The sequence below is a fragment of the Odocoileus virginianus genome, chromosome 31 (assembly GCF_023699985.2).
Source record: "Odocoileus virginianus isolate 20LAN1187 ecotype Illinois chromosome 31, Ovbor_1.2, whole genome shotgun sequence".
Classification (NCBI taxonomy): Eukaryota; Metazoa; Chordata; class Mammalia; order Artiodactyla; family Cervidae; genus Odocoileus; species Odocoileus virginianus.
Window position 1 is genome coordinate 13,621,571 of NC_069704.1, and position 26,058 is coordinate 13,647,628.

Here is a 26,058-nt window from a genome sequence, read left to right on the forward strand (position 1 = left end):
AGCTTACAGTAGTAAAATCGTATTTAATGTCTGTTGGTGACCAGTAGTTATTGCTACATTGACTTTAGGCTGTTGAGCACAAGGAGAGCACCTCCTTTTTTTAATTGGAGAATAGTTGACGTACAGTGGTGAGCCAGTCTCGTGACTCAGTTATACACTTTTGTGCCGTATTTTAGATCAGCTTTGTACTAGTTTTCATACATCATTAGAGGTGACCTAGATAACTATGGTTCACTTACCCCACTGGAGCTGAACCTTATCTGCAGGGAGTTTTCAATTCTCTGTCTGGTTCTTCTCTTCTAGATGATGAAGCACCCCACGGTCAAGAGTCAGATCTCTTTTCTGAAACCAGCAGTGTCATGAGCGGCAGTAACATGAGCGGCAAATACTCTCATAGTAACTCTAGGATATCAGCGTATGTATCATGTTTATTCAGCACACTGACCATTCCCTGGGTATGTGGAGAAAGTACAAGTGACCAGGTCAGTTTTCCACCAGGACAGTGCAGCAGGAGGGGGAGGGCATTCCTCAGCGCCCTGTGGAAGTTGTATAAGGACCTTCCCAGCATATCTAAGAGATTACACTTGACTTCAGATGTTTTCTGCTGCAGCTTCGTGGCCTATATGTTTGCCCATTTCTAATGTGGCACTTACACTGGGTACTCAGTTTATATTTAACCTCTGATTTTATTCATTTAACAAATACTCAGTTCAGTGCAGTCCCTCAGTCGTGTCCGACTCTTTGCGACCCCATGAACCGCAGCACACCAGGCCTCCCTGTCCATCACCAACTCCCAGAGTCCACCCAAACCCATGTCCATTGAGTTGGTGATGCCATCCAACCATCTCATCCTCTGTCGTTCCCTTCTCCTGCCCTCAATCTTTCCCAGCATCAGTGTCTTTTCAAATGAGTCAGTTCTTCGCAGCAAGTAGCCAAAGTATTGGAGTTTCAGCTTCAGCATCAGTCCTTCCAATGAATACCCAGGACTGATCTCCTTTAGGATGGACTGGTTGGATCTCCTTGCAGTCCACGGGACTCTCAAGAGTCTTCTCCAACACCACAGTTCAAAAGCATCAATTCTTCTGTGCTCACCTTTCTTTATAGTCCAACTTTTACATCCATACGTTAACAAATATTAAGTGACTATATGTAATGTGTAGGCACTGAAAAACTAGAAAGATTATAAAGAAAGGCGAGTTCACACTTCTTCAAAGTTCAGTTGATCAGAAGTATCTGAGCTAGTTGTAGTGGATATTACAGAAACCTTTTAAGGAGATGTGAATTAATAAGAACTTACTTGGGAAGAATTAAGAATTAATAGACTTACTTGGGAAACAGAAAACAATGCATGATGATATATTTAAACCAAATGGCGTTTTAGGAATTTAGAGTGGACATCTGTGAGATTGTGTGGGATAATCAGAAACTGCAAGAAAGTCACCTAGACGGGGGCTTTTGGGAGTTGGGGTGAGGGTCCCAGATGAAACAAATGGCATAGTTGAAGACCTCTGAGGCGGGAAAGAGTGTGGGTTCATTTATATATTTTATGATATTCAAATTCCAATCTGATATGTCTGTCTTCTTACTTTAATTTTGTTGCCTTTAAATTTATTTGGTTTTTACTACAAAATTGAAGCTGGTTGTTCTTCTCATTGTTCCAGCTCTGATTATCAGATGTAATCTCATTTCATTCTGTATCTTAATCAAACCTTCAAGGCCAGGCATCACTTTTTAGGGCTTTCCTTATTATTTTCTGCCTTTTCTCTACCAGTTGAATTTTATGTATCATTTTAACACCTTCACCATTTTCCCCAAAATACCAGCACCATCTGTGTATACCCTGGTTTCCCAAACAGTTGGTGACCGTAGTTACTGCTACATTCATTTTAATCTGCTGAGCACAAGGAGAGCCCTCTTTCTTTATTGAAGCGTAATTGATTTACAGTGTTGTGACAATCTCAGTGGTACAGCAGAGTGATTCAGTTATACACATGTATACGTTCTTTGTTTATGTTTTCCTCCATTATGGTTTATCACAGGATATCGAATATAGTTCCCGGTGCTATCCAGTAGGATCTTGTTTATCCATTCTAAACGTAATACTTTGCATCTGCCCACCCCAAACTCACAGTCCATCCATCTCCCTCTCCCTCTCCTCCCCTTGGCACCCACAAGTCTGTCTCTACGTCTGTGAGTCTGTTTCTTGGATAGGTTCATTTGTGCTGTGTTTTAGATTCCGTGTATAAATGATATCGTATTTCTCTCTCTTTCTGACTTACTTCACTTGATTTGATAATCTTAGTTGCATCCATTATCCCGCACATGGCGCTGTTTCATTCTTTTCATGTCTGAGTGGTGTTCCGTTGTGTGTATGTACCACACCTTCTTTATCAAGTCATCTGTCAGTGGATATTTAGTTTCTTTCCATGTCTTGGGGCTGTTGTGAATAGTGCTGCTGTGAACATAGGGGTGCATATGTCCTCTTGGATTAGAGTTTTCTCCAGGTATATGCCCAGGAGTGGGATTGCTGGATGATATTGTAATCGTGTTTTAGTTTTCTGAGGAACCTCCATACTGTTTTCCATAGTGGCTGTACAGACTCATATTCCCACCAACAGTATAGGAGGGTTCCCCTTTCTGCACACCCTCTTCAGCATTTGTTATTTGTAGACTTATTAATGATGACCATATTGGCTGGTGTCAAGTGGTACCTCACTGTAGTTTTGATTTGCATTTCTGTAATAATTAGTGATGTTGAGCATCTTTTCACATGCCTGGTGGCCATTTATCTGTATTTTTTTTTTTTTTTTTTAGAAATGTAAAGATTTTTAGCCCATTTTTTTGATCGGGTTGTTTGTTTTTTGTTGTTGAGTTATATGAGCTGTTGGTGTATTTTGGAAATTAAGCCCTTGTCTACTGCATCATGTGAAGATTTTTTTCTCCCATTCTGTAGATCGTTTTCATCTTTGTTTTTTATTGTTTCCTTTGCTGTGCAAAAGCTTGTAAGTTTGTTTACTTTTGTTTTTATTTCTATTGCCTTGGGAGACTGACCTAAGAAAGCGTTGGTACAATTTATGTCATAGAATGTTTTGCCTGTGCTCTCTTCTGGGAGTTTTATGGTGTCATGTCTTAATTATGTTTAGGTCTTTAAGCCATTTTGAAGTTATTTCTGTGTACAGTGAGAAGGTATGTTTTAACTGCATCTGTTTCCATGTGGCTGTCCAGCTTTTCCAGCACCAGTTGCTGAAGAGACTCTTTCCCGTTTTACACTCCTGACTCCCACAGGAGACTGACTGGTGGCAGGCGTGTCGGTGCATCTCTCGGCTCTCGCTTCTGCTCCATTGAGCCGCATGTCTTCTGTGCCAGTGCCATGCTGTCTCGCTTCTGCTCCATTGAGCCGCATGTCTGTTCTGTGCCAGTGCCCTGCTGTTTTGATTCCTGTAACTCTGTAGTATGTCTGAAGTCTGGGAAGGCTGTGCCTCCTGCTTTGTTCTTTTTCTTCAGAATTGCTTTAGCGGTTCTGGGTCACCTATGGTTCCATAGAATTAGGGGATTATTTGTTCTAGTTCTGTGAAAACTGTCATGGGTCATTTGATAGGGATTGCATTACATCAAATTGCTTTGAGTAATACGGCCATTTTAACAATGTTAATTCTTGAAGTCCAAGAACGTGGGATGTCTTTCCATATCTTTGAATCATCTTCAGTTTCCTTTCTTAATCTTTTATAGTGCTCAGTGTATGAGTCTTTAATCTTAATCAGGTTTATTCATAAGTATTTTGTTTTGGGGACTGCGATTTTGAAAAGTATTTTTTTTTTTTACATTCCCTTTCTGATATTTCATTGCTTTTATAAAGAAATGCAACCAATTCCTGATGTCATTCTTTTATCTTGCTACTTTGCTGAATTAATTTATCCGATCTAGGAGTTTTTATGTGGAGTCCTTAGTATCAGGTCACCCCCGTCTAATGCCAGGTCCTAATGGCCTGTCGTTTCCCTTTCTCTTCTGATTGCTGTGGCTAGGACTTCCAGTACTGCATTGAAGAGAAGTGCTGGGAGTGGGCAGCCTTGTCTTGTTCCAGATTTTAATGGGAAGGTCTTAAGGAGAGCCCCTTTTAAAACATCTGTAATTTCTAACAGGCGATCATCTAAGAATCGGCGCAAAGCGGAGCGGAAGAAGCACAGCCTCAAGGAGGGGAGTCCTCTGGAGGATGTGGCCCTTTTGGAGGCATTGCGCGAAGTGGTGCAGGGGACTGAAAACCTGAGAGGTACATTCTCAGTACCGATGATTCTTGCCCGCATAAAAACCATAGTAAATATATCACTTCAGGGCACATTCCTGAAACAAAACTTCTCAGCTGGTAGCCCAGAGGCCTTTCTCATTGGCATTCACCTACCCAAGATGTGAAGGACCATCATTGAAGTCAAAAAGTTTACCCAAGACCACACAGGGCCTAAACTGTTAAGCAGGTTTGCTCTGGGATGAAAATAAAGGTTAAAATCCAGTCCATCCCCCTCACTTGCTACATCGTGGACTTGGGAATAAGTATTATTGGTCTGGAGAAAGACGTCTGTCTTTTATTCTAGCTTTGGAGGAGAAAGAAGAAAATATGGAAGATACTGTGTGATATTAGATATTTTTTACTTGGGAAAGATTCTCTGTTAGGATTCTAGCAATGGAGCTGGTATTACAACTTAACCACTCTCTCAAATTTCTTCTCTCTAGATGAAATATGCCGTATTTTAAAGATGCTCTTTCTCTTTGAGTTTGATGAGCAAGGAAGGGAATTACAGAAGGCCTTTGAAGATACTCTGCAGTTAATGGAAAGGTCGCTTCCGGAAATTTGGACTCTCACCCCCCAGCAGAGTTCAGCTATACTTGTAAGTTTTCCTAAAAAACTGAATGTGCTTTTCTCGTTAAAATCACTTTCACAGATTATTACTCTCATAGTGTCTCAACAGTCAAAGCAAAAAATTTTCCTTTTCTTGAAACATACTATACCACAGTTAGATTATCTTAGCAAGCTGTTGGTAAGAAGATTTTGTGACTGACCATGTAGTTCATAGTATACCCTGGCCTAGGTTAAGTTTGCTTTTAGTTCTCTTTTCCACATGAAGCCACTGTCATGGAGAAGATGGGAGTCAGACGGTTGTCCCTGACCTTCAGTGAAATTGTTAAGGGTCGACCAGAATTGGCCCCTCACCTCTCTGTTCACACTTACAGGTGGGATCTGATTTCTTTAAAGGAAGCACAGATAATTGCAGTAAATTTGACTTGTCACTCCTGTGTTGTTATGACATGGTTACTAATTATGTTAAAGCTGTTTGTGTCCCATCAAGAATTCTGAGCTTTTGTCATCTGTTTATTGTTTATATCTGCACAGTCTCTTACACCTCAGGTCTGTTGCTCAGTGTTTTGACTTTGATTCTGAAAGGCTGGTCTGTCCGTCAGGGTCCATTAAGGACAACGGAAACCACAGCTAGTATTATATCAGAGAGATTTTAATAAATGGAACTGGTTAACCAAGTAGTAGAGGACCAAAAAGGCAGAGGGGGAACATGGAGAAGGAACGCTGAGACAGTAAGTGTGGGCAGCTTAGACCCCTAGGACCGAAAGAACACAAGGGAGAGTTTGAGAGTTAGAATTTAGACGCTTGGGGCTGGGCCTTGCAGAGCTGGTTCCTGAAGCTCCGTGAAGCAGGGGCAGCCACCTGGTGCTGGTGTTTCTGCGGGGGCAGATGAGGCTGGTTCAGTGTATGGAAGTAAATGGCAACTGGAGTGAGCAGATGCTGCGGGCTGAAGAGCCACGGTTAAGTGAAAGCATGCAAACGAAGCAGCAGATCCCGTCTCCGTCCTCCGTCCAGCCTCGCCTGTCCCTCTGTGGGCTGCTCTTGTTGGAGAATACAGCCGTCAGGGGAGGGGTGTTTTCTCAGACCACAGCCCCAGCATCACAAGCAGTGCATAGAAGGGTGCGTTTGGAGCTGAGACAGAGGCCGAAGTCAGCTCATAGGCTTATGAAATATATAAGCTTACTGGGTCTTGATTTCCTCAGTTATAAATGAGAATAATATTCTCTGGTATACTTCACTGAATGTTCTGAAGGTTCGATGACAAGGTAGATATCAAAGCATTCAAAAGAAAAAACTATAAAGGCAACTAAGAATTAGCCTCCCATAAACACTTGAACTTATACTATAATAGGTATTTCCTAGAAGAAATGTGATCACCTTCAAAACTTGTGATTTCGAAGCTAACAATTTATAATGCCTCCCCAGGCCCTCCCTCATTCTCATCTATTCATATCATATTAACACCTAAGATACCAGCTTAGGAGTCTTTTAGGGGAAGTGACAGGGAAATTGTGTTTTTGCTCTGGTTGGTAAAGCACGGTAATGTCATGTGTATAGGAGACCATGGGTCACGGGGCAGTGCTTTGAGCATGTGGCATCGCTGCTGGGCGTGTGCCAGGAGGAGATGGGCACAGAACTGAGTGCAGGTGGGGCAGAGGGCCTGGCATGTGCCCACTGAGCCTCCTGCAGGCGTGGGATTCCTATGAAGTCTCTTGTTCACCTTGAACACACATGGAGTTTGCATTCTCCTCCATTTTGTGCACATAGTATTTTAATGTAAAAATTCCCACAAATCTTTGAGTACAGTCTGATGCTCTGTGTATTCTATAATCTATTATTGTACCCCCTCCCCCCAAGGTTTGGCTCACTCATTTGGAAAGGACCAGGCGTTTATTACTGAGCTTTTCCTTTTCTGCTTTCCCCCCATCATTACCTTCTGGTAGACAGGAGATATCAAGGTCTGAATGGAGATGGGAGAAACTGTCAAATTAAAATCACATATATGTTTGATGCCATAATGAAAATGCAAGGCTACTTAATGCTGGTAGATCTGGTATTTGCAGTCATCAGAAGTATATAATAATCTTTGCTGATTCAGTCTACTTTCTACTTAGGTTCTAGGTCCCAATTCTACTTCAAATAGTATCATGGCCTCTTACCAACAAGAGACGACATCAGTTCCTGTTCTTGGTTAGTATTTTTCTCTCTAAATTATCATAGTACTAAACAGAAGAAATATCTTTTTGTAAGCGTTGAGGTTAGTAGTATAAGGAGAAATTGGGGAGTCACTGCAATTTTTCATCTGTTCTGAGACTATATTTAGTGAAATTAGTTTAATGCCTTTAGTGTTTGGAACCTGGGTTGGGGGATCAGAGATCCAGTGTGACATTAAATGTATAATTTTTAAAAAACTTGTTCTGACATGCACACTTGTCAATGCAGTGACATTTATGCATCCATACAGGCACATCACAGTTGAAGTTTGCGTCTAAACAGTCTAATTTGCACGTACATTTTAAGAATTCTTCTGAATCATCATTTTTGGCTCTTGACAGTTTTGCACTGTGTCTTGGGAACATTTTCACATCTCTTGCTTAAGAGCTGGACCTTTTTAGTTATCCTTAGGATTGACAGTATAATTTAAAAACAGATCCAAAGAAGATTATCATTTCATCTGCATTTCCTATTGAATTATACCTAAAATGTTTCTGTTTATTTTTTGGGGTGGGGGGAAGTGATTCTCATCAGTTAGGTTACATATTCCTCAAAGTTAAAAACCCTAAAGGCTTTCTTTTCAAAGTTGGTTAAAAAAACTTTTGACAGATCAGTTTGGTGCCGAAGTATTTGCCCTTCATGCAGATCATTCCAGCATAGTAACTTCTCTTCAGCTTTGAAAAGTTGGCAGTTACTGTAGCTGCTGTTTGTGTTTCTGGCATGTGACAGCGTTCTCAAAGTTTTTCATTTAAATGCTATATTGTGTTAGCATTTTGGTGACATTTGAAGTAGGCTTTGTGAGAGGCACGTCAAGTTTAACTTTAATGGTACATTTTGCTACCAGGAATATACTAATCACCTTCCATTCCAGCTAAGCTCATATATCCAGACAGTTAACTGCTGTATCCCTAGGTCCCCTTATTCCTGGAGGCTGGCAGACTGCTTTTGGTGTCAGTCCCAAAACACACACTTATTTCTGAGATGCTCACAGTTCATCTCAGACTAGAGGCCGTTTGGTAATTGTTTAGTTTGTGGTGTCTAATCCAGTTGTGGTTTCTTTCCCCTTGCTTCTTTTCACTGCTGGCTTGATGCTGGCCTTCAGGTCCAGTCCAGTCACACACCTTTGCCTAGGGTGGTCTAGTTGGCTTTATCAAAGAGCACTTTCATTTCCCAGCTGAGCCTTATAGACTTTTAAAGTTTTGAGGCTGCTCATTATCAGCAGCCTCCAAATTTGTATTATGTATTATCAGCTCATTATGTGTATTATTTGTGTCCCTGTGTAGGAACACTAGTGTAGACTGTATAGGAAAGGAGAAGTTCTCATAACCCAAAAAGGGGCAGAATTGGTGCCGCTCAGATATTCCTCTCCTGCCTCTCCCCAGCTAACAGTATAGAGGAGCAGTGACCTGGAGGGCTTTTTCCGATTGCTTCATGTTCACCATACAACATAGCACCACACAAGTTGATTCCAGGTCTTGCAAAAATGGAATCTGTTTCATAAAATGAATTCATGTTTTACCAGAGTAGTGCTTAAATCATAGACCAGTTGGACTTGTTACGGTTGATAGCAAAATTGCGTAGACTATCAAAGGATAAAGAGAAGTCCTTGGAAAAATTGATCAAAGTCCTCAAAGTACTTTCATGAAATGACTTTCTTTGTGCTATGAAATTCAGACATGGAAATGTGAAAGATGTCATGTCTTGCTGTCACACAGTCTGTCAGAATAGTTTCTTTCCTGCCAATAAGTCAATACGTGGTATTTATACTAAGAAAGAACATCTTTACATATTTTCTCATGTCTCTACTTACTGTTTATTATTCCTACTTAAATAACTCCATAAATGTAGCTGAAAGAGGGCCTGGAAGTTTTATCTGCCAATTTTTCTCCAACTAACACCTGCCTCTTCTAGTTATTTTTTAAGCAAGGACATTTTTATTGACCACTGTCTTTGTAAAAATTATCATAAAGTCTTTTCTGTCCGTTAGCTTTACTTACTGAATACATGCCACCAGTTTTTTACTCTTAAAAATGAGGTAAATTTTCCATACAGTGAAATGTACAGATCTTTTAAGTGTATAGTTTGAGGAAATTGAATACATGTATACAGCCTTGTCACCACTACAACCACCACCCTCTCCCATTTGAAATACAAAATATTCTTTCACTTTGAATCAGTTAGTGGGCATTGTTTTTCTTCAACCCTCTCACCTGCCTGAAGCTGAAGTGGAATATTCCTCTTCTTGGAGCAGGGCCTCTAGGCTGTGTTTGCTCTGACCAGGAGGTTGTTAGGGTAACACGAACATTAACTCTGCTTCTAAAGCTCATCTTATAGGTGCAAGGCCCAGTCACCTCGTTGTAGCTTAGAGTGATTGCCTCAGCTCCAACCAGCAGGAGAGAGTGTGTCTGTTACAGTTTCTCTTTCCTTATCTTTAGATGCGGAGCTTTTGATACCACCAAAGATCAACAGAAGAACCCAGTGGAAACTGAGCCTTCTAGATTGACTGTGACCTCAGCTAGGAGGCGCTGGCAGAGAAAGCTGTCTTCCTTCTACTCCTCACTCCTCGAGGCCTGGCTTTGGGAACTGGGAAGAGAAGACCATCTACCTTAGCGTTGGGGAGAGCTGCTCTGTACAGCGGACCTCGGCAGACACAAATTCCGTTTTATTTTATTTTGCATGTAATTATAATCATTAGCAAGACTTTAAGCTTCAACCATTAGAGCATCATTTTGTAAAAGTTATTGTTCTTTTACTTAGTGCTGTTTGAGAGCATATTTCTGGTATTTATGGTAATCAGGACATTGGGTTTGATTCCCAGCTATGGATCTGAATCATATTGGGACCATAGACAAATCATAGAACTGATTTGTGCCTCAGTTAATTGGGAATAATGTTTCGTGGCTTCTATCTCAAGTGTGAAGAAAAGTAAAATAATGTTTTTAAATTGTTTTATGTTCCTTGAGGAAAGCATTATGTATAAACGACATGGCTGTTAGTGGTCTCAACATTTGGTCAAATTCAATCATTTAAATGATTTCTTCACCTTGAGCTAAAGCAGAATGAAAATCGAAATCTATTCTTTAATGTTCTGAGCTTTCCTATGCTGACAGTAATATCTTACCAGGTCATGTGCTTCCAGTTACAACCAGTTTGAGCCTCCTGTCACTACAATGCCCATAGGGACTGTTTTTACTGCCTGTGAATGTTCTGCTAGAATTAGCAGTGTCAGAACTGGAACAGTCTAGAATTTCTGGAACAGTATTGTGCATACTTGGGATGGTGAGCAGTGTGCATCAGATGGCATGCGCAGTAGTAAGTTACTCCTTTCCCTCCAAATGTTGCTTCTTTTAACATAGTGTTTTTGTCAGTGTCTAGGCCATTTCATTTATTTTTCTTTATGGTGCTTAACTGACCTCTGTCTTCTAGTTATTTTCTTTGGAAGAAATGGAAATGTTTTCCCTTTTCAGTGAGTCCAGAAAAAGCTTAATTCATTTTGACAACAGTTTTGTTGCTGAGTTCTTGGGTAAGGCTAACAATTTCTTTCATGCTTTTAATATCCAAACCAGAGTTTTATTTCTCTATGTAAGCTAACAGTAAGTGCTGCTTTTGATCCTCAGAGTGTGGATATGCCCAGAATTGTGTAACCAAATAAGCCTTTCCCTAATATAGCTAAGTGTAAACTACAGAATCTATGTGTGTTCACTGTATAATTCAGTTCTTTTGTGTCTGAAAATGTTCACAAAATAATAGAAAAAGAATGTCTGTAATTCAGTGCACAGCATCGAAAGGCTGAAAGTGCTTTGTGACTACTGTGTGGTGTGGATTACTGAACATGGTAATGTACGTGGCATTTTAATATAGTGCTCTTGCTGTGGATAATAGTAAAAGGGTCCAGGCCGATGGGTTGCCAGTGGAAGTAAACGTGTCTTGATAATGGTGGGACTTTGCATGGAAATTCACTTTCCTTAAATAATGTATTCAAGCAGCAAAAAATAATTTGTGTGAATACAAATAACTATCACTTACTCTCATCTGAGCAAGATGGGATTTTATTCATTTGGAGAAGCAGCAGGTGGGAGCAGACCTTCCAAATTGAAGGGCAAGTCAAGGGGGAATTGATGCAGGGAAATGGCTGTGTATGGGCAAAGGAGAACCTCCTGGTAGAGGTGAATGCTTAATTTGGGGGAAAGATTCTGTCAAGTTCTAGAGGAGAGTATATGATTCTTCCCCCCAGTTTGGGCTTTTCCCACAGCAAATTCATGCTGCAGGAAGCTAAAAGCCTCCATTATTTTGTTGGTGCCACTGAGTCAGCTTTGGTCAGATGCTCTGCACATTAAGAGGATTTGTGCAGAGGATTGTCTCTTATAATCAAAGTGCATTTTAATTTAGACTCTTAAAAAGAGCTGAGGCAAGAGGTTATTATGTTTTTATCAGTAGAGCTTGGTAAAATTTCTTAGCAGTGTGGCATATTTTAAAATAAATTTATTTTCCATATATACCTACATATATACACACATATTTATGTGTGTATATAAATGCATAAATGTACACATAAATATGTGTGTTTATACACACACGTGCACACATCTGAGGGACTCTCTTTAGTTCTAATTGAAGAGGATGTTTTTAAAAGTAAATAAAACTGACAGTTCCCCTTAGTAATTGTAGGTGACTGTAAGTTTGGAAGGGCTTCCCTGATAGCTCAGTTGGTAAAGAATCCAGCTGCAATTCAGGAGACCCCGGTTCGATTCCTGGGTCGGGAAGATCTGCTGGAGAAGGGAAAGGCTACCCACTCGAGTATTCTGGCCTGGAGAATTCCATGGACTGTATAGTCCTTGGGGGTCTCAAAAAGTTGGACACAGCTGAGCGACTTTCACACACACACACAAGTTTGGAAAGCATAATTAGCTTTCTTCGTCCTCCTGTGGCTGCCTGTAATCTGTGCTTCACTAGAGGTACCCCTTGGACAAGTCCTTGGGAGCCTTTGGTTGTCCTTCCTTGTCCGTCACATAGTAACTGGGGGAGGATGACCACCTTAGAAGCTAGGTCACCACAAATATCAGATCTGTACACGAGCCACGGTTAAGGCGATGATGTTCGGCGGCCCAGAGGCCTGTGCCCTCTGTGCTGCCGCGGCCTTACCTCTGCTTCACGCCTGCAGCAGGCTGTTCCTCCAGTACTCTTCCTGGCTTTGAAGTCCCGGGAACTTCAAGACCAACAGATGTCCTCCTGGTATTTGGAAAGAACAAAGTCCACTCATCTTAGTGTCCTTGGACAAAGTCATTTAATCTCACTGAATCTTTTCTCCAACCTGTGTGTCCATTGGGCTAACCAGGGTTTCTCAGTCTTAGCATTGTTGATTTGCTGTTCAGTCACCGACCCCATGGACTGCAGCATGCCAGGCTTCCCCGTCCTTCACCGTCTCCCAGAGTTTGCTCAGACTCATGTCCATGGAGTCGAGGCCATCCAGCCCTCTTACCGTCTGCAGTCCCCTTCTCATCCTGCCCTCAATCTTTCCCAGCATCAGGGTCTTTACCAGTGAGACGGCTCTTCACATCAGGTGGCCAAAGTATTGGAGCTTCGGCTTTAGCATCAGTCTTTCCAATGAATATTCAGGCTTGATTTCCTTTAGGATGAACTGGTTGGATCTCCTTGCTATCTGTCCAAGGGACTCGCAAGAGCACTGTTGATATTTTGGGTTACATCATGCTTTGTTGTAGGGGGCTACCCTGTGCATTATAGAATATTGAGCAATAGCCCTGGCCTCTACCCATCAGATGCCAGTATGACATACCCCCCCTCCTGTTATGATAACCACAAATATCTCTAGACATTACCAAATGTCTCTCGGGGGTCAAAACTGTTCCAGTTGGGAACCAATGGGCTGAGATGGCTTCCAAATACTTACAGAAAACTTTACATCTTTTTTTCTGTGTTAGGAAGATGCTTTTTTTCTGCAAGGACTATTTATATGGAACAAGTGAGAGAATTCATAAAAGTGCTTTGAAAAGAGATTATACAGTTATTCAGCCTTATATTGGTATTTTTCATTTTAAAATGCAGTATGGCATTTAGTCCTAGGAGGGCCTAGGAGTTCCCATTCTCTAGAATCATTTCCCATGCCTCCACTTCATCAAGACCCTCTTCACCTTTTGGGGGTTCTTGACTGGGGGGTTCATAGACCCTTAAGGAATCTGAAGATAGTGTATTTCTATTACCCTACATATTTTATTTGATGTGTTTAAAGAATCTTATTCTGAGGGGTCCGCAGGCGTTCACGACCCTGTTAGAGAGGTCCGAAGGTTAAGGGTTAACCAGACTTCACCCTTCCCGTCAGTGAATGTCCTTCCAGTGTTGACAGCAGTGGTTTGGGCAGAAACGGGTACATAAGGCAGACCTCTCTTGAGTCAGTGTACCCAACTGCTATCCTGGTCCTCCAGGGTAAGGCTTCCCCTTGCTGACTAAGCCCTTCTGTGGCTATTTTTGCTTCTCTACTAGCTTGCTTGTGCCAGCCATCTGTGCTACTCACCAAGACTCCAGGATGAGGAATTTGCATCTTTCAAGGCTGTCTGTTGGCAAACCTCGAGGTTTTAAGTGTGGCTCTGTAGGGCTTCTTCCTGAGCCTGGTAGAGATGCAGTAGCTCTCCTGTGCATGCTTGAATGTGTTTGCCTTTGGGTGTATGTGTGGCTCAGGATCCTAGTAAGGCATTTGGGTGCCTGTATTTAAGCGGTAGAAATCTACAAGATAATGCTATCTAACAATTCTTATGATCACCTCCCGAAGACCACACACTAGTTTTCAAATGTTTATCTCTGATGGTTTTTTCAAAGCTAAACTTTATTTTTGTTGTTTTATATCTCATATTTAGTCAGCTGTGTGAGGTAGGCATTTGAATTCAATTTTATGGGTGAATAGACTCAGGTCACGGGCTTCCTGGTAGCTCAGTGGTAAAGAATCTACCTGCCAATGCAGGAGTCATGGGTTTGACCCCTGGGTCAGGAAGATCTGGAGAAGCACATAGCCACTCGCTCCAGTCTTCTTCCCTGGAAAATTCCATGGACAGAGGAGTTGGGTAAGCTGCAGTCTGTGGGATCGAAAAGGAGTTGGACACAACTTAGTGACTAAACAAGACTTAGGTCACAGAGCCAGTTGGTAGCAAAGCAGTTTCAGTCCACAGAGTCCAAAGCCCATGTTCTTTCTGCTATTTTATGCTGCCTGCCAGTGTTGGAGACAGGGCAGAGAATATGCTGGGGACGGTTCTAAAATATCAAAGGTTCAATTATAAACTGCCTGCAGGAATACTCCAGACCATGTTGGGCCCTGGAAGGGCTTCCAGGCCATGAGGGTTTTTATGTTCCTTTGGTTCCTCAGTTGGGTTAGAGTGACTAGAATGGAACAGCCTCCCACAAACCTATGTCAAACTCCTTGTATACCCTGTGGTTTGATGGAGAATCCAGTCATGTCAAAGATGAGCAGCTGCTGTTTGAAGTGTCTGGAGAATGGCTGTGGGTTGCATCCTCATGACCTTAGTGCTGATAAACCAAGATTAAATCTTCCCCCAGTTTTTAAAGGGGGAAATCTATGTAGCACCTATTCCCAGAAGAGTTTTTCCTTTAAGATAACACATACCTTGCTCATAACGCATGGGTTTCAGCAGCTAGTCACCATGATGGCTTGGTAAGAACTGATATTGAGACGTTATACATGACTATTGGGACTAAAAGAAAGTACAATCAAAGCAGGTGTCAGACATCTTCATCAGCTCTTCCGAGCCTTCAGAGTTGCTGATCAAGTGTGAAATGTGTTCTGCTCCTTTGTGGGAGATTGAACCATTACTGCATACTTCCTCTTGCTGTTTATTGAAAGGGATATTCTCACATGCCATGACAGCATTTACTCTATTAAATCTATCACACTCCCAGAGTCTAACAATACTATAGTACCTTATGTGGGGAATGTACAAAATAAGGGACAGAGTAATTGTAGAGATAGTTTCTCCCCCAAATACTTCAGCAGTCAACATAATGCATGTCTTTCTGGTCCATGATCCTTCCTTCCTTCCCTCCCGCCCCACCCCCACTGCCCCTCTCCTTCATCCAGCCCCCGCCATCGTTTGGGCAAATGCATATTCTAAGGCAGATGCTTCATGTATGAAGTTCTCAATGCATAAGGAAAGAGAAACACTGTGGAAGGAAACATGAGGATTGTTTATTATTACAGACGTGAACGGGCTGACTCTGCTCCCTGTGTGTGAGATGGGTGCTCATCCAGCAAAGCCGATGCATGGCACAGCCACCATGCTTCCTTGGAGTTCAGAAGCACCTTCTGTAGAGGAAGAAAGGCCCATGCTCCTCATACTCAGAGCGGTGGACCCACAGCGGTTGGAAGCCCTGAAGCGATGCCAGGATGGAGCCCCCCGTCCACACTGCTGTGTCTCTTTCGGGCAACACGTTTACCTGGGGGGTGTCATTGGGACACATGCTGCTCAGTTCCTTCTGCAGACGGTTAGGGAAACCGCTGAGCATAGTGCTCCCCCCGCAGAGCAGGATATTCCCCATAAGGTCTCGTTTGAGGGCGATGTCACACTTGTTGAGGCAGGATACCGTCTGGGTGTGGAGGCCCAGCTGCATGGACTTGATCAGAGAAGGCTTGAAGAACATCTCCGAGCAGAGGAACCTTTCCTGGCACAGGTAGATCGCCTGCCCATCTGGCAGGGTGTACTGGATCATATGCTCAGTAGCTGGGACTTTCTTCTCTTCAATGGGGTCCAGGGCCACAAAGCAGCATTTCTTCTTGATGTCCTCCACGATGCCCAGCTGGCCCTCAGTGAAGTGTTTCCCTGCAGCGTTCATCAGCCCCATCAAGTAGGTTGTCAGGTCAGAGCCCGCGTAGTCCAGCCGTCCGGTGATGCTGGGCAGAGGGTAGCCCTCGTAGATGGGAACTACGTAGGACACGCCGTGGCCGACCTCCACCACCAGGCCAGAGGTCCTGCCGTAGGAGTACATGGACAGGCGGGACTGGTAGGCGATGTGCATTGCGGGAGTTTTGAAGGTCTCAAACAGCATTTCAGCATACTTCTCCCTGTTGGTGTGTGGGCTCAGGGGTGGATCTGAAACCAAGACCGCATGCTCCTCTGGGGCAATCTTCATTTCTTGATGGAAGAGATATTCCCAGATATCCTGCACTGTATCCCAGTCCACGATGATGCCGTGTCGCAGAGGGTTAATCAGCTTGAGACGAACCTCTGGGTTGATAAGCTCGTGCCCCACGAATGTCTCCTTGCGATTGTCGCCGGTTTTGGCGGTCTCCATGTAGGGTTTGCCCACTGTGGTTGAGATCCTGTGGGTGGGCTTTGGCAGCCCGGCAAAGCCACACTTACAGTAGCCTGTGCCAAGGTCCACGACCACTGCTTTGGTCAGCTCTAGCTTGGGCTTCTTGACCTCAGGTGATGTCGTAGGTTCTGGCTCTGAATGGTTACGGCGCACCCACACTGCCCGCTTGGCTGGGCCATCCTTCAGGGAGGCGGTCTGGAGGACCTGTGTCTGCGGGCAGGCCTGCTCACCTATTCTCTCGGAAGGCCCATCCCCTATGACTGCTGCCTGTGGAGCCCACACATTCTCAAGAGCCATCTTGCTCTCAGAAAGTTCCTCAATCCCCCCGGCCTCAAGGCCTGAAAGGCTGAAATAAGAGGGCAACTTGAGAATTTCTCCAGTGGTGACATCACTGATTATGACATAATCGAGTGTCCCAGGGCTTTCTAGTTACTGGGAAACTTTGTCTTGTGTTAGGGTATATTTGAGATAGTGTTTTTGAAGTGATTTACTTTTTTCTAAATTTTGTAGTAAACCTGGCTTATCCAATCAGTATTTCTTGAGTGCTTGCTGTGTGCAAGGCAGGCAGCAGTGAGGAAAAAAAAGGACAAAACGCTCTGCCCTCATAGAACTTACATTCTAGTCAGTGGGAGTTTGTGGGGGAGACAGACAATAACCAAAATAAATATATGGGGCGTGTGTGTTAGTCACTCAGTCGTGTCCGACTCTTTGCTACCCCATGGATTTAGCCCTTCAGGCTCCTCTGCTCATGGAATTCTCCAGGCAAGAGTATTGGAGTTGGTTGCCATTTCCTCCTCCAAAGGATGTTCAAGGATCCAACCTGAGTCTCTTGCATTGCAGGCAGATTCTCATCAGGCTTCACAGGCCATTGCTAGGACTTCGGCTCTAACTCTGCATGAGTTTGGAAAGCACTAGAGAATTTTGAGCAAAGACTTGATACCATCTGATTTAGGAGCAATTGCTGCTTTGGCAACTCTGCCAAGTACTTACAAAAGGTGACATGTTCAGATTCCAGGGACTCAGATGTGGACATCTCTGGGGGGGGGCATCATTCACCCTGTGCCACGTGACCTGTGCATCACACTTCACTAAGACACTCAAAGCCTGGCGTGCCGTGTTACAAGCTCCTCCGCCACTGCCCGTGCTTGCTGTCCTAGCCCTTTGCGTCATCAGTTGAATTGAAGCCCTTACCTCTAGCATTTGAGGTCCCCACGACTGAAGTGACTTAGCAGCAGCAGCAGCAAGCCCTGATAGCTCAGCGGGTAAAGAGTCTGCCTGTAATGCAGGAGCCTCCAGAGATGCAGGTTCAATCCCTGGATCGGGAAGATCCCCTGGAGTAGGAAATGGCAACTCACTGCAGTATTCTTGCCTGAACAATCCCATGGACAGAGGAGCCTGGCGAGCTACAGCCCAAAGGGTTGCAGGGTTGGAGAGGACTGCGCACACGCACCTAGTTGCCTCCACGACCTCCTCATCCTCATCTATTTTTCCAAATAATTTAGCTACTGGAAACTCTGTGCCCTGCTTCCCTCCGAGCCTTTGCTCAGGCTGTGCTCCCTGCCTGGGATGCCTTTCCCTCCTCTAAGCTACCTGACAGGCACCCACTTAGCTTTCGGTACTCTAGGTGGGCAGCCCCTCTCTGCAGAACCTTCTGACTCCTTCCCTCTGTGCTCCTCTGTCCTCCCAACAGACGTCCACCTGCAAAGTCCTCTGCATCCCTCTATCTTCGCGACTAGATTGGCCACTGCTTGTGGCCAGGTTGCTGTCAGGAGAGCTCTCATAGGCTTTAAGGAGACCTGGTACGTTGAAGTTGGAGGAACTTGGGTTATAGCACAAACACTCCAAGAGTTATTTGCTCTTGGGCAAGTCATTTGCATTCTGAACCTTGATTTCCTCAGCTCTGCCTATCTCCCAGGATTCTGTGAAGTGTCATGTGAGACGCCTGCGACAGTGCTTGGTTCACTGTGCTGTGTGTGTGCTGTGCTAAGTCACTTCAGTCGTGTCCAACTCTTCATGACCCTATGGACTGTAGCCCACCAGGCTCCTCTGTCCATGGGATTCTCCAGGCAAGAATACTGGAGTGGGTTTCCATGCCCTTCTTCAGAGACTATTCCTGACCCAGGGTTTGAACCCATGTCTCATATATCTCCTGCATTGGCAGGTGGGTTCTTTACCACTAGTGTCACCTGGGAAGCCTTTGGCTCACTGCTGCTGCTGCTGCTAAGTCGCTTCAGTCGTGTCCGACTCTGCGACCCCATAGATGGCAGCCCACCAGGCTCCCCCATCCCTGGGATTCTCCAGGCAAGAACACTGGAGTGGGTTGCCATTTCCTTCTCCAGTGCATGAAAGTGAAAAGTGAAAGTGAAGTCGCTCAGTTGTGTCCAACTCGCAGCGACCCCATGGACTGCAGCCCACCAGGCTCCTCCATCCATGGGATTTTCAAGGCAAGAGTACTGGAGTGGGGTGCCATTGCCTTCTCCCTTTGGCTCACTATAGGGGCTCAAATATTTATCACCCTCTTGACAAGCTGAGAAGCAAGAGGTGATCAGCTAGTGAATAGAGGATTAGGAACAAGGATATAAGGCAAGAAAAAGCAGGAACCTCTGAGACGCAACTGTGCTTGGATTTCTAAAACTGTGCTGGCCATCTGCTCTGTCCTGGAGCAAAGTTGAGTTAGGCCAATGGGGTGGGGGTGGGGGTGGGGGGATAAATCAAGGGCCCACCCAGACCAAGCCCCCCCCCCCCCCCCCCCCGCTGCAACTGCCAGAATGGACCAGCCCGTGTGACATCACAATTCCAAGGGGTTGCCAAGTCACTGCTAGAGACAGACCCTCATTTCTCCCCAGGGAGCTCTAGGATGTGGATGTGAGACAGGTGAGCAAGGAAGGCAGATGGCAACAAGGAACAGCACTAGCCCCAGGCCGATGGGCACGGCTCAGGGGGACCCGGGAGAGGCAGGCACCCTGCCAGGTCCTGATGCTGGCATCTGGGACACAAGTTCGGCCACTCAGCTGAAGATGAAGCCCAAGAAGGTGCGTAAGATCAAGGCGCTCATCATTGACCTGGGCTCCCAGTACTGTAAGTGTGGCTACGCGGGTGAGCCAAGGCCCACCTACTTCATCTCCTCCACGGTGGGCAAGCGCTACTCGGAGGCGGCCGACTCCGGTGACACCCGCAAGGAGACCTACGTGGGCCACGAGCTGCTCAACATGGAGGCGCCTCTGAAGCTGATCAACCCGCTCAAATATGGCATCGTGGTGGACTGGGACTGCATCCAGAGCATCTGGGAGTACATCTTCCACACGGCCATGAAGATCCTCCCCGAGGAGCACGCCGTGCTGGTCTCTGACCCCCCGCTCAGCCCCACGAGCAACCGGGAGAAGTATGCGGAGCTGCTCTTCGAGACCTTCGGCATCCCTGCCATGCACGTGACGTCGCAGTCGCTGCTGTCCATCTACTCCTATGGCAAGACCTCCGGGCTGGTGGTGGAGTGCGGGCATGGTGTCTCACACGTCGTGCCCATCTCTGAAGGCGACGTGCTGCCGGGCCTGACCAGTCGAGCCGACTACGCGGGCAGCGACCTCACCAACTACCTGCTGCAGCTGCTCAACGAGGCCGGCCACACGTTCACCGACGACCACCTACACATCATCGAGCACATCAAGAAGAGGTGCTGCTACTCGGCCCTCAAGCCAGAGGAGGAGCTCGGCCTGTGCCTGGAGGACCTGCGCGTGGACTACGAGCTCCCGGACGGCAAGCTCATCACCATTGGCCAGGAGCGCTTCCAGTGCGCCGAGATGCTCTTCAAGCCCAGCCTGATAGGCAGCAACCAGCCCGGCCTCCCTGCGCTCACGGCCGCCTGCCTGGACCGCTGCCAGGAGGCGGGCTTCAAGGAGGAGATGGCCGCCAACGTGCTGTTGTGCGGCGGCTGCACCATGCTGGACGGCTTCCCCCAGCGCTTCCAGAGGGAGCTGAGCCTCCTCTGCCCCGGGGACAGCCCTGCAGTGGCCGCAGCTCCCGAGAGGAAGACCTCCGTGTGGACCGGCGGCTCCATCCTGGCCTCCCTGCAGGCCTTCCAGCAGCTCTGGGTCAGCAAGGAGGAGTTTGAGGAGCGGGGCAGCGCGGCCATCTACAGCAAGTGCTGAGCGGCCAGGTCCGGGGGCAGGCGGCCACAGGCCACTCTATACGCATTTACAGAGTTTCACATAAAATTTTACAGTGCAGTGGCTCCTGTCTGGTCTGAACTCCTTGCTCTAGGCTGATGGCAGAAGGCGGGGAGGGTGGGGGGTTTGGGCTTTCCGTCTGTATCTGCGGGGTTGGGAGCAGCAGGCGCGGGGGGAGGCTCACCCCCTCTGCCCTCTTCCTTAGGGTGACATCATCATAGAGCCCAGGATGTGGCTTCTTGTTCCACTAGCTCTTCAGGGTTCAAAGCCCAATCCAACCGACACTTATACTGCTTGCTCCCCCGTAGACCAAGAGGGGAGCAAAGACTCAGATTAAGGGACTGGCTTGGGTTACAAAGTTATGTGGTGGGTGGGACATTCAAACTAGGTGTCTTTGCCCCTGATGGTCGCCAGCCCACAACCGCCTGCCCACCACCCCACCCCCCCCAAAAGGTACAGTCCATGGGTGTCTCCTGAGTGGGAGGGGCCATTTCTACCCATCAGTGGCCTTCTCCTTTTAGACTCCTGCCAAGACTGTGGCTATTTTTACAGCATCACAAAGAGCCACTGAATCTGGAAGATGTTAGAGAAACCAGAGGGCCACTTGGAAATCATTTGGTTCTCTCCCTCCTGTAGAGATGGGGAAACTAAGGACCCAGGATGGAGGGGGCCATGTCAGTGGCTGAGCCTGGGTCTCCTGACCCAGGTCATGATTATTTCCAGGAGGGCTTCCCAGATGGTGCCGTGGTAAAGAACCTGCCTGCCCACGCAGGAGACGTGAGATGTGGGTTTGATTGCTGGCTTTGGGAAGATCCCCTGGAAGAGGGCGTGGTGACCTATTCCAGTATTCTTGCCTGAAGAATTCCATAGACAGTGAGTCCCATGGGGTCGCACAGAGTCGGGCACAACTGAAGCAACTTAGTTACTACAAGCACACAAACATGGCTGCTTTGGTTTGGGCTGCTATAGCAAAACACCATGCTTGGGGTGGCTGGTAAACAACAGAAAGCTATTTTCTTAGAGTTCTGGAGGCTGGAAGTCCAAGAGCAGGGTGCCAGCAGGCGGGGTTCCGGTGAAAAGCTCCTTCCAGGTTGCAGACCCCTGACATCCAGCTACGTTCTCCCTTGGTGGATGGGATGAGGGGTGTCTCTGGGGCCTCTGCTGTTGAGGCACTAATCCCATCCATGAAGGCCTTACCCTCCCAAAGTTTTCCCTCCCCTAAAGCATGACTTTGGGCATCATGTTTTCAACATAGGAATTTGGAGGTGGGGGTTGGGGACTGGGAGGGTGGAAGCAAACATTTAAACTATAGCAATGATTCTTAGTGGTTAGCAACCTTTAAGCACTTACCAAGCATCTACTGTGGGTGAGACCCAGACTGGAGACAGAAATGGCCAGTGTGGTCCTTGGGATCACACACAGCTACTGGGGGCAGCCACGTTGATAAGGAAACAAGGCCTGAGCTCAGGGTTCCAGGGCTGGGAAAGTGGAGGTGGTGTATTGAAAAGCTGCAAATGGAGAAGTGCTGGGTGTGGTGACCACTCAGTAGCTTTGGGGCTGAAGGAGAAGACATCGAGACTCGTGAAGGACTTCAGCTGGTGAATGACTGTCTACCCAGAAGAGTCGTTCCTGCCTCTTCTCCTACCCTCACCTCTGGATGGGGGCCCATGACTGGGGGCCCGTGAGCAGAGCCAGTGAAATCAGCCATTGGTGAGCTGTGTAATCTGATGGGCCGTCAAGTATCCCTGAGCCACTTCTTACCTTAGACAAAAAGTCCTGATTTGGGGGCATTCTGTGAGGCTACCTTTGTTCCTGGTCCTGTGCTAGGGACTGCAGTTTTGGGAAAGAACCAGACGTGGTCTTTATCAACTAATGCCCTGGCATCTAGACCTTTGCTGTTGCCTAGAATTGGGTTTGTAGCCTGGAGTTGGGCTCCTCTGGGACTGGCAGGGCTTTGGTGCTATGCAGAGCTCTTGCCTGTGGAGAGAGCTTCAGACTGGAGGCTGATGGTGCCAGTCGACACAGTTTGTTTGGTCAAACGGTGAAAATAATTATTTCTGGAATGTGAATTCTTTCAGTGGGACCTATATTCTTACGTTGCCAAAGTCTTTACCTCTCTGATGTCTTCATACATACCTGCTGCTTCAGCATAACTTTTGCTTTATTATCCAGCATTCATTTCTGTGGCTTGCAACCCAAGAACCTTGGGTCGATATTTCTCCTAAAAGACTGATGAGATACAGAAAGTGGAGGCTTATAGAAGGGAATGTAGTGTACCCCAAATCACACAGGCAGTAAGTTAGTGCTGCATGTAAATGTTCTTCCACATGCTGGTCTTGACAGTCGCTGAAAACAATGTGTCTACCTCCCCACCTCCACAATCTGTTCTTCCTCAGTCCATCCATTCTCAACAACTTCTGTCTCCACAGTCACAGCTTCAGTGCTCTCACGTCCCGTTCATCTCCTCTAAAAACATCGCTGTGGCAGGTGCTATAAAAACATGAATCACTTAAGAGACTCTGATATGAACTTATTTAAGCCAACTACAAGCATGACAGATTTAATTTTTATAGAAAAATATGGGTCAACAGGTTTCAGCTTAGGTGACTGACCACGTGTGTTTATCTCTTCCGCCTAAGCTTCATCGAAGTGATAGTAGAGAAATATAGATGTATAACCCACCACAAACAAGGATGGTAGGGGGACTGCAGGAAGCCAGAGATCTCTAGTTGATCCGGGAAGGAGGAGAATGGATGCAGGGCAGAAAGGCTGCAGTCTGAAACGTGCAGGTTCCTGTCCTGAAGGATGAGAAGAGGTTTGAGACTTGGAAATGCCAAGTAGGGGAGGAAGAGAAGTGTGCGAGACAGTCAGGCTAGGGGCAGAGATGGTAACTAGTGGTCTCTATCTGAGAGCGTAGCTCCCCTCTCTCCCTCTGCATAGGTGGCGGGGGGGTGAGCCTGTAAGTGATGTTTTGCAGACAAAACAATTGAAGAGTTCTCTCTGTGATAGCAGTGCTAGTACCGGGAAGAGGAGGCGAGGACTGGATGATGAGCAGGTCGTGAACCCCACCTGTATCCCGTTGTGGCTCCCCTAAAGCACGAGTCACACTCAGGTCTCACTAACATCCCCCAGGTGGAACCAATAGTTGATGCTCTCCATTTCCCCCCTCATCCCTTACCTACAACTCCCTGTTTCTATATGGGCATCAGATGTGACCCGGGGCTGACTCCCAGCTCCAGCACCCAAAGCAGAGCATATGCCCTAGGTTAAGCCAATCAGACCAGTCCATCTACCAGGCCACAGTGGTTGGCTTGGCGTGAGCATGTGACCTCAGCTGTCCATCTGTCTGCGTCCCCACCCCGCAGGGTGAGACACAGACTCTTTGCTTGGAAGGTTGACTTGAAATTGGAGTATATGTGGTGCTGTGGTAACATCTATTACCTTCCAGAAGGAAGCCAGCTTGAAGCTGACCCACTAAGGAGCGTGGACCTCAGAGAATCTCAGAGAAAGGGCTGGCGGTCCTGAAGCAAAGTGACCTCCTAGTGAAACCATGCCCAGAGCACCCTCTGCCGTCAGGCCGTCAGACTTTGTTTCCGCCAGCATTCATCCTCATCCCTCAGGTAAGAGTTTGTGTGTGTCTGCCACTGTGACTGAGAACATTCTAACTGCTTCTGTTTCCTTCTCAACAATGGCATTCCTCCTGAGCAGTCTGCATGGAGGAGGAGCCGGGGCTGGAGACAACTCTTATAGTTGAAATATGAAGACCGACACTTCATTTATTTCCCAACACAAAAGCTCCACCTGTGAAGAATTTTTGTCATGGTATTAGAGAATGTCAGATAACATATTCACACTTTAGAGTAGAAACCTAAGCGTGTCTGTCGGCCGTTGTCCTCTGTTCCCTTGTTTAGATGTTTGTCCGTCTGTGAGGTTAAACTTGACCTTCTTAACGGCAGGCACTTGGACAGCCTCTTTCGTGCAGAGCATGGCATCGGGTGGGTGTTCAGTATGTGCCAGTCTGTGAGGCACAGGTTACAAGGATCTGTCTGCATTTTACAGGTGAGGTCCCTGAAGCTTGGAGAGGTTAAGAATCTCGCCCAAATTTACTCACCTGGTAAATCAAAGTCTTGTGTTAAGTCAAAGTTTTTTTATTCCAAAATGCTTCTCTGCCCTTGTCTCCTTTTTGTAAATTTTCCGTCTCTTTTACAAGAACAGCTTCCTGGGTGGTAAATAATCCTCCTGCCAGTGCAGGAGTCACAGGAGACTCGGGTTTGATCCCTGGGTCAGGAAGACCCCCCGGAGTAGGAAGTGACAACCCGTTCTAGTATTCTTGCCTGGGAAATCCCATGGACAGAGGAGTCAGGTGGGCTGCAGTCCCAGGGTTTGCAAAGAGTCGAAAATAAATGAGTGACTGAGCATGCACACACAAGAAAAGAAAAATGTGTAAATGATTCCTTTCAATTCAATTCAGTTCAGTTCAGTCACTAAGTCATGTCTGACTCTTTGCGACCCCGTGGGTTACAGCACACCAGGCTTCCCTGTCCATCACCAATTCCTGGAATTGCTCAAACTCATGTCCATTGAGTTGGTGATGCCATCCAACCATCTCATCCTCTGTCGTCCCCTTCTCCTGCCTTCAGTCTTTCCCAGCATCAGGGTCTTTTCAAATGAGTCAGTTCTTCAAATCAGGTGGCCAAAATATTGGAGCTTCAGCATCAGTCTTTCCAATGAATATTCAGGACTGATTTCCTTTAGGACTGACTGGTTTGATCTCCTTGCAGTCCAAGGGACTCTCAAGAGTCTTCTTCAACACTACAGTTCAAAAACATCAATTCTTCAGTGCTCAGCTTTCTTTATAGTCCAATTCTCACATCCATACATGACTACTGGAAAAACCATAGCTTTGACTAGATGGACCTTTGTCAGCAAAGTAATGTGTCTACTCTTTAATATGCTATCTAGGTTGATCATAAAATGGGCAAGCATCTTTTAACTTCATGGCTGCAATCACCATCTGCAGTGATTTTGGAGCCCCCGAAAACAAAGTCTCTCACTGTTTACTTTGTTTCCCCATCCATTTGCCATGAAGTGATGGGACTCGATGCCATGATCTTAGTTTTTTCAATGTTGAGTTTTAATCCAACTTTTTCATTCTCCTCTTTCACTTTCATCAAGAGGCTCTTCAATTCCTCTTCGCTTTCTGCCATAAGGGTAGTGTCATTTGCATATCTGAGGTTATTGATATTTCTCCAGGCAATCTTGATTCCAGCTTATGCTTCATCCAGCCTGGCATTTCGCATGATGTACTCTGCATAGAAGTTAAATAAGCAGGGTGACAATATACAGCCTTGACATATTCCTTTCCCAATTTGGAACTAGTTTTTTGTTCCCATGTCTGGTTCTAACTTTTGCTTCTTGACCTGCATACAGATTTCTCAGGAGGCAGGTCAGGTGGTCTGGTATTCCCATCTCTTTAAGAATTTTCCACAGTTTGTTGTG

At 46.0% G+C, this 26,058-nt stretch overlaps 3 protein-coding genes across 3 annotated transcripts in view; 2 read left to right on the plus strand and 1 right to left on the minus strand.

Annotated features, from left to right (window-relative positions):
• The window catches only part of ELP1 (elongator acetyltransferase complex subunit 1), a 58,733-nt gene extending 47,982 nt beyond the window's left edge, over positions 1-10,751 (plus strand). Inside the window, exons 33-37 of the mRNA XM_070459335.1 lie at positions 304-415; positions 4,140-4,267; positions 4,726-4,880; positions 6,964-7,039; positions 9,499-10,751. Coding sequence (XP_070315436.1) covers positions 304-415; positions 4,140-4,267; positions 4,726-4,880; positions 6,964-7,039; positions 9,499-9,566 — 539 coding nt within the window. The 3' untranslated portion in view covers positions 9,567-10,751. The remainder of the gene's footprint in view (positions 1-303; positions 416-4,139; positions 4,268-4,725; positions 4,881-6,963; positions 7,040-9,498) is intronic.
• Positions 10,752-15,250: 4,499 nt separating this feature from the next.
• ACTL7A (actin like 7A) lies at positions 15,251-16,797 on the minus strand. Its single transcript, XM_020892401.2, has one exon. It carries the CDS (start codon positions 16,691-16,693, stop codon positions 15,377-15,379), a length of 1,317 nt encoding a protein of 438 aa, XP_020748060.1. The 5' UTR covers positions 16,694-16,797; the 3' UTR covers positions 15,251-15,376.
• A 2,396-nt stretch (positions 16,798-19,193) lies between these two features.
• On the plus strand, positions 19,194-20,622 carry ACTL7B (actin like 7B). The gene has a single exon (XM_020892400.2). The coding sequence runs from the start codon at positions 19,288-19,290 to the stop codon at positions 20,539-20,541; it is 1,254 nt and encodes a 417-aa protein (XP_020748059.2). The 5' UTR covers positions 19,194-19,287; the 3' UTR covers positions 20,542-20,622.
• Positions 20,623-26,058: the final 5,436 nt, after the last annotated feature.

Coding starts and splice junctions, on each gene's coding strand:
- ACTL7A (XM_020892401.2), bottom strand. CDS start 16,693: ATGGCTCTTGAGAATGTGTGGGCTCCACAGGCAGCAGTCATAGGGGAT.
- ACTL7B (XM_020892400.2), top strand. CDS start 19,288: ATGGCAACAAGGAACAGCACTAGCCCCAGGCCGATGGGCACGGCTCAG.